Raw genomic sequence first — 8,462 nt, forward strand, 5'->3', positions numbered from 1 at the left:
AACAAAGTTTGTGAAACTCGAATGGTTAAATCCATAATTGGTGATGGAGTAGGTCTACATTTAATCTGATTCAGCAATAATAACATGGCTAATCAGATTAGTAAACCCCGTTACAAATTTGTAACCTTATAGTAAGAAGTAAGAATATCTCTGGAGTCACTTCCAGACGGTTCTTTTCCATTCGTCATAACATGTTTCCCGTGAAACTCTCAGTGCCCATTCATTGGCTAACCTACCGGTTGGTTCTACGAGTCTTAGATGACGATTGGTCCACATAATGTACATCAAACAAAGTTTGCATTCTTATTGGTAAAATGTCTTAAGCCCCGCCCCAGAAGTAATACATTATACTTTACCTCCTCCCGGAGCAGTGCCACATATATCTGTGCTAAGGGAAACTTCACCCAAAGCCACTTTCTTAACACAGTTCCGTCCAACGTCACATTACAGCAGACATGGACCACATGATCAACTGGAAGGTAAGTCAGATATATCAATAAAAGTCTATTCAATAGTAACAATTTTGTTGTATTGTGTTCTATAAATCGTCCCTTATTCCGCTACGAGGTCGTTGATGTCTGGCAAGCTGCCCATCCTCTCCAATGTTGTTGTGACTTGATAGTGACACTTGCTATTTGCATGGACAGTGCAGTGTTACGTTTTAAGATCTTTTTTATTCTCTGTTGTTGGTTAGCTACATTGTTATGAGTGCTTTGTACAGTGACGCATTTGAAACGTTTTTAGGATAGTATTGCTATAAATACTGCAGCCTACGCAGCACCGTGTATTTGGTCTAGTTCACGAGGGTCGTCTTGAGCTGGCGCTGCGCAGAGAAGCAGATCTAAAAGTCAGCTCATTTTACAAGTAACTGAACGGACAGGTTCGAATTATAAAAAGATCAGCTAATTGTGTGTGTGTGTGTGTGTGTGTGTGTGTGTGTGTGTGTGTGTGTGTGTGTGTGTGTGTGTGTGTGTGTGTGTGTGTGTGTGTGTGTGTGTGTGTGTGTGTGTCAGAAGACCGGTGGTTGCAGCTGTCCTGCCAACTATGGTGACTGTTTGGGTGTCAGCTGACTTCTAGTCTTTGGACTTTTTGGTGTGGGGGTTGAGGGGGGGTCGGTGTAGTATTTTGGTCCCTTGTGGAATTCTAGAGCAGTGGTTCTCAACCAGGGAATCCACAGGGGGTACCTGAGAAGGCTCATGAAACCATAGGGTTACTGGTAGAATACACAGAGGGTACTTCAGAGGTACTCCGGGCAGAGCAAAATTCAGTTGGTGGTACAGTAACCAAAAATGGTTGGGAACCGTTGTTCTAGAGTGTTCCTTCCTTGAGGGACGGTATAAGAGGGGCTGTTGGAGAGTGACTTGGTCCACTGTGCAATTGAGCATGACAGAGGATTATATTAAGTCGGACAACTTTGTTGGTCAAACAAACACTCATTTTCTTTCCATCTAGTTTGCCACAGAACGGCTGATTTATATTTTATAGATTTGTTCTATAGTGAATTAACCTGTACATTACCAGCTTTCATGACCTAAACACACAGCACATAGCCTCATTTTCTCTCTCTCTCATCACCCTGCTCCTTTCTATCTCTCCCTCCAGGCGTTGGACAATGTCCCTCTGCTCTTCTACATCCTGGCATTGAAGACCCTGGTCTTGTGCCTGGGTTTCGCTGGAGTGAAGATCTATCAGGCCAAGAAGGAAGAGGCCAAGCTGAAGATACAGAGGGCAGAGCAGAGGAGGATAGCGGAGCAGGTGCAGGAGCTCCTGGATAACGAGCTCCTGGACAACAAGAAGGATGACTGACCCGGAGGAACAAGGGAGAGTGTGAGGAGATGAAAGGTGAAAGTGAATACAATACAAAAATGAGTCCATTTGGAAATCAGTCAGTAATATAGACTGGGAGATAACAATGGGTGTTTCAAAGGCTATGATGCCTTAAAGTACAGTAGTTATTGGTCAGTTTGAGCTAAACATTTCCCCTTTCTTCCCAGGAACTACAGTATGTCACCTGACCAGACTGGGGACCTACATGCTCCAGGGATGGGGCGGAGCTCTGATAGGCTGGTCTGGGAGGAAGTGTTGAGAATGTCTAGTTCCTGTTGGACAGTACTCACCCAGAACAGGCCTGGGGTCCTGGACATTGCTGCAGGTGTCATTCTTTTTTTTACACAAACTTTTAACTTCAGAGCCACCAGATGTTTTGTAAATAAAGACTGTTTTTGTACCTCTGTTGAAGCGGCCTTTCTTTGACACATTTGATGTATAGAGCTGAATGTTGGAGACAGTGGTGTGATGGAGAGGTGGTCAGTCTATTGACTACACATTAGGGGGCATTTCATTTTTCCTGATCAAGGAGATGAGGAAGCCACTATAGCACTAAAGTCTTATCATGTTGACTGTTTTCCTGGTTCGTCGGTATGATAAGTGTACTTCTGGTACTTATTTGAATGATTTTTTAAACTTGCTGATTAACTCCGTTAAGTGAAAAGCACTTAATCAAATGTATTATTAGACTATTGAGAAGTCTTAGTGGCTGTACATGGCTCGGTTCCTGCACATTGTACATTTGACATTGGAACTGACCCTGTTTATAAAGCTTCCTCTTTCTGATGTTTGTCTAAAACAATTAGTTATTTTGATATTGAGCACTGCACTGTTGGGTAGAACTTACAAGTTAAGCATTTCACTGTACCTTTGTGCCTGTGACAAAACTTTAACTTGTAAAGGTGATCGTTTGAAAGGGTCCACATCCAACTGTCACCATAGGGAGGCAGCGAAGTGCCACCAAATGGCCAGAATGTGAAGTGGCTCCAGACAGTACTTGCCTATGAACATTTGATGAAAATAAAACAAACCACACATTCACATGACTTTAGCTGTGAAGTATTTATTACATGATAACTCACTAGATTATTATTCAAAGTATTATAATGAATGTCAATAGTTTGAGTACAAAAAGTAGCTAAATGACTAATGCAACTAAACCGCTGGGGTGGATAACTTCCAGATGTGCTGTGATGGCGCATGCATTAAACATTTCACAGTGCATCTACACAAGCCTCCCACAACAACCTATGAACCCCGCAGCGCACACAACCAACCCTCCTACAGTAACTGCAGTTCAGAGCCCTAATGGCCCCCCAGTCGGCCCCAAAATAGCCGTGTAAGTCAAGTGATACCAGCCATACTGGCCAGGAAGATGTGCAGCAAAAATGTACAGTAAGCTATGAAGACCCATGCAGGAGGCCATCCCTGCCCCATGTGACCAGCGTGATATGGCAGCCATTTCTGTCAATCAAAGGAGGATGGACTAAGAGGGGAGCTTGTATTAACATACAGTAACATATCTCAATGCTATGGAAGCAGAGGAGTCATTATTGGAGACATATTATTGAACAAGTCCCTTTCATAGAATTCACTCCTTGACAGGTTCATTTGCTAAGAAAGTAACTTTGAAGTGTTCTGCTTATAAATGTTAGGCCTGGAGTAAAGACCATTAGGAATTATTCATGAATAATAATTAGGTCTATTGTGATGTCATCAAATAGAATGTCATTTGTACTCCTCGATGAGTGAAACATTGTAAATCGCTGAGCTAGTGATGGCAGCATTCCAAAGGAGGTTGGCAGCACCTTAATTGGGGAGGACGGGCTCGTGGTAATGACTGGAGCGCAATAGGTGGAATGGTATCAAATACATCAAACACATAGTTTGACGCCATTCCATTCGCGCCGTTTCAGCCATTATTACGAGCCGGCCTCCACTGCAGCATGCGCACACATCTTATAGACAAGAAAATGATGGATCCAGTACACAGTATGAAATGAGTCTATAGACAGGGTTTGTTACGGGGTCCTGAATTACAAGTCACAATGAATCCAAAGAAAGTTGATCCCCCCCCGTGTCTCTCTAGAGAGGACTACAACATCTCTCTCTCACTACCATGCCTGACCATGAACATATACAACAGTTACAAAGCAAATGAAGTAAAACAGTTTTTTACAGCAAAAATATTCAAAACATCCCTTGCTCTTTATTCTCTGTCTACTTCTCTTTCTCTCAAGTGTCTAATATTGTTCCAAATGGAGGACGAAAGAGAAATTAAATGTGAAATGATAAGAGATGAATGTCTCTCGCTCTCTTTTCCTTTCTCTCTCTCTTTCTCTCCATGAAAAGGCAGGGCTATGAGATGCGACTCCCCTAGTGTTAGAGAGGATGTATTACATGTCCCAACAGCATCCTCCCAGGGGCCAGGTTGTCATTGACTTCTGAGAGGCAGATGTGGGAGACATGCTTTGTGGATGTTAGAGCGCCCTTCTCTCTGCTGCTCACTGCATGACGCCGGGGGTGATGTCCGGACGCCGTGTCTGGATGATTTTGGGGCGAGGGGCGGTTGCTGCTGCTGGTGCTTCCTTCTGTGTCGTCTTCGCCCCCCGAGCTGTCCTGCTCGTTCTCACACACGTGGACCACTACGCTGGGGGTGGTGGGGGTGCCGGTGTGCAGCTCGTACTTCTCACCTAATTTACAGTTGGAGAGGGGACAGTTAACACTGTAGGACTGGCCACAATCAAACTGATGGCAATATAAAGGACAGCTACTGTAATTCCATCACATTGAATTAAAATCAATTCTCATTTTAGGTTCCCATCCTCATTGTAGCAAGTGTGTGTGTGTGTGTTGTACCTGGCCCTAGTTTGGAGATGGCACAGAGAAGGTCGTAGTTGATGACAGGCACGGCGTCCGGGGCCTGCTGCCACCCTATTGGTGGCGAAGCTGGGGGGGAGATCAGGAACTGTTTGTCAGGTTTAGGGGGCTCCAGGCGGGGACTGCCTATGAGGACGGACTGCAGGGCAGACAGGGGAGGGGCGATACACGAGGCTCAATGTATATCAATGGAATCAATCAGTGCCAACACTGCTGCTAGCTAAACCAAAGTGATGAACACATTTTTAAATAATTTGTTTACCTTTATTTAACTAGGCAAGTCAGTTAAGAACAAATTCTTATTTACAATGACGGCCTACTTGTAAAGCCCTCCTCTAACCCGGATGACGCTGGGCCAATTGTGCGCGCCCTATTGGACTCCCGATCACGGAGATACAGCCGGGATCGAACCCGGGTCTTTAGTGACGCAGTGCCTTAGACCGCTGCGCCACTTGGGAGCTATTATTTGTAATGCATAGCATATTTCCACTACCATAATATCCAAGTAACTGAAAGTATGGGGGCATTGGGTGATGTACAGAAGTCGTGTCTCTACCTGTGCGAAGTAGAGGCGCATCTCTTTGCCCCGTTGAAGTCACTCTTGTGCAGTCGGAGCCGCGCCTCAGCGGCAGCCAGTGCATCGCTGAAGTTGATTCTCACACGCCGGAAACTCTTAAAGAACTGGAAGTTTACATCCGGGTCGAAGGAGGCGGAACAGAGACTCAAAACTGGCCTATAGAAGGAGAGAGAAAAGAGAGGGCGAGAGAGAGAGAGAGAGAGAGAAAGAGGGTGAGAGAAAGGGTGTAAGAGAGAGAGAGAGAGAGAGAGAGAGAGAGAGAAAGGGGGGGGTGAGAGGGCGGGAGAGAAAGAGGGGGTGAGAGGGCGAGAGAGAAAGAGGGTGAGAGAGGGGGGGTGAGAGGGCGAGAGAGAGGTTGAGAGGGCGAGAGAGAGGGTGAGAGGTCGAGACAGAAAGAGGGGGTGAGAGGGCGGGGGAGAAAGAGGGGGTGAGAGGGCGAGAGAGAAAGAGGGTGAGAGAGAGAGGGGTGAGAGGGAGAGAGAGAAAGAGGGGGGTGAGAGGGCGAGAGAGAAAGAGAGGGCGAGAGAGAGAGGTTGAGAGGGCGAGAGAGAAAGAGGGTGAGAGAGAAAGAGGGTGAGAGAGAAAGAGGGTGAGAGAGAAAGAGGGTGAGAGAGAAAGAGGGTGAGAGAGAAGGTACAGTACAAGTGAGTTGGATAGTGATGTTGCCACACATCATTAGTAATGGGATGACGTAATACATTAAATACATAATGGTATGTTTACCCAGAAATAGGCTATGCTTCTCAAAACTGCTCAGTCACCATGATCCCACAGATAACAAACATTAACTACAGTTATGAGACTGTGGCCTGGGAGAGAACCAGCAGTGGGAGAGAAGCCCAACAAAAAGCCTAAAACCAAGGGGCTCAGCGGTCTGGGGCACTGCATCGCAATGCTAGAGGCTTCACAACAGACCCGGGTTTGATCCCGGGCTGTGCCGCAGCCGGCCGCGACTGGGAGACAAATGAGGCGGCGCACTGGGGTGGCCCAGCGTCGTCCGGGTTAGGGGAGGGTTTGGCTGAGATGTCCTTGTCCCATCGCGCTTTAGTGACTCCTGTGGCAGGCCGGGCGCATGCACGTTGACACGGTCGCCAGTTGTACGGTGTTTCCTCCGACACATCGGTGCGGCTGGCTTCCGGGTTAAGTGGGCATTGTGTCAAGAAGCAGTGCGGCTTGGTTGGGTCGTGTTTCGGAGGATGCACGGCTCTCGACCTTCGCCTCTCCCGAGTCAGTACAGGAGTTGCAGCGATTGGACAATTGTATACCACGAAATTGGGGAGAAAAGGGGGTAAAAAATAAAAATCCAAGACCAGTCCAGGCACAATGACAATAAAACCAAACCCTATAAAGGCCAAATGCATTGTGATTTGAAAGGCACATTTGTCAAGTGTACGAAGACTTGTACTGTAAGTACTGTTCCCAAAAACACTGTCACCAACCTCGTTTCATATCTTCAGTCTTTCAGGCCTAACGTTACCCACCCCCGCCCTTCTAAAAATAGCTGCTGCAAAATGCTTGACTAAACTGTCCCCTTAAAATGAGGAACACTGCCCGGTTGTCATGGCAACCCTGCTCAACTTGTGTGCGTGCCTGGCCTTGGTGAGCGTCGGGGTCCGTCGCTAAAGAAAGACCCAGTGTGACAGCGGTCTGAAAGGAGCTCAGCTCAGACCATGAGGACCGCTGCATCTCATTGGTCTAAAGCAGTTTGGAACGATTAGTTCAGTGAGAATTAATCACAAGCTGCAGCCAAGCACAGATCTTGGAACAGATTACTTAACCATTACAACCAGGAGACAGATCAGAGGCGACATATAAAGCCTTCTTACCCGGGACTCAGGCCTGTCAAACACTTCCTGGTTGGTCACCGAGGCAACCAGGCAGAAGGCGTTACACTTGGTGGTCTTGAGGTGCATGATGGGAAGGGCAGGGAGACAGAGGCCTTTCCACCTGATAATGCGGGAGGTCAGAGTTTGTGAGGAGGGGCCAGGATGAAGATGACAGGTGTGGGGGGGTTGCGCCGCCTTCCCCAGCGTGAGGGTTGAGAGAGATCTCGTTCCCACAAAAAACAAAAAACTTATTTTTCCCGTTTCCCTTACTTCCTCCTCTTCTCTATCTCTCTCTGTTTGTACCGTCCTCACCCCTCTAAGAGAGCTGCAAAAGCCTGCAGTCCTGGCCAAATGAAGAGCCAAAATGTCCAGTGACGTTCAAGCTGGAAGCAGTTAGCTACTGAGCAGCTAGCCCAGATGCAGAGTTAGCTCTCAGGTTCCACCCTTGGCAGTGAGGTCTGTAGGACAGAGACAGGCAGCTACACGACAGCTGAAAACAGTCCTCCGTCTAGGCTGTAGAACATTCCAACAAGACTATGGGCTGCATTTGTAAAAGTCTCATAATACAGCCTTCTGTCTGGTCTCCAGCTCTCTCTGCCTCTGCAGCCACTTATATGAGAGTCACAACTACTGACGTACACCACAGCCCCTCCCTCGCTCTCTTCTCTTCCTTCGTTCCATGGTTCATTCCTCCCAGCCAACCGCTGTGTCCTTCCTTTCTTCCCTACCTCCTTCACTCAGACATGGTCCCTCCCTCTCTCCTTTGCTGACTAATTAGAGAGGTAGTGAGACAGAAAGACAGAGGACTGGAAAATAACTAAATCAATCCTTAGCAGACTGAAGTGTTAATCTCTTCACTCTTCTCTTGTTCTCTCTCTCTCTCACTCACACAAAACATATGACAAATATGTTGCTTAGTTGTGAATGGAAAATATGTGCAAATCAGAAATTGAGCCATGACTCTGAAACAATAAAACCACACACACACTGAATCAGCTTATCGGGGCACATGACTCTGGCCTGCTGAGCGTCAACTGTGGAAAACACACGTCATTCTGGGTATAAATACGCCCGAGAGCTTCACTACAGAGAGACACAGACGAGAGAGATAGACTAAAAGAGAGGTGGCAGAATCACAGAGTACATGAGAGAAAGGGAGAGAGACAGCCTGAAAAACAGAGGTCTGTGTGGAGAGTAAGGGAAGAAGAGAGAGAGATGAAGGAGAACTGGTTCTTATGGAAAGTATGCAGCTGGAGGCTTGATAACACAGAAGCTTTTATGAGAGTGGTATTAATAGCACTGAGGTGCTGTGAGAGGAAAATGTATGAGAGAGAGACTAAAGTAAAGGCTAA

The 8,462-nt window shown here is 46.8% G+C and overlaps 1 protein-coding gene and 1 pseudogene across 1 annotated transcript; one reads left to right on the forward strand and one right to left on the reverse strand.

Moving 5' to 3' along the window:
* Window positions 1-351: 351 nt before the first annotated feature.
* Window positions 352-2,238, forward strand: LOC127918741 (small integral membrane protein 11-like). The gene is made up of 3 exons (XM_052501918.1): window positions 352-479; window positions 1,603-1,842; window positions 1,995-2,238. The coding sequence occupies exons 1-2, from the start codon at window positions 456-458 to the stop codon at window positions 1,804-1,806; spliced, it is 228 nt and encodes a 75-aa protein (XP_052357878.1). The 5' UTR covers window positions 352-455; the 3' UTR covers window positions 1,807-1,842; window positions 1,995-2,238.
* Window positions 2,239-4,213: 1,975 nt separating this feature from the next.
* LOC127918742 (calcipressin-1-like) lies at window positions 4,214-7,197 on the reverse strand (annotated as a pseudogene).
* Between the last annotated feature and the right edge of the window lie 1,265 nt (window positions 7,198-8,462).

This window comes from Oncorhynchus keta, unplaced genomic scaffold (assembly GCF_023373465.1).
Source record: "Oncorhynchus keta strain PuntledgeMale-10-30-2019 unplaced genomic scaffold, Oket_V2 Un_contig_14762_pilon_pilon, whole genome shotgun sequence".
NCBI lineage: Eukaryota > Metazoa > Chordata > Actinopteri > Salmoniformes > Salmonidae > Oncorhynchus > Oncorhynchus keta.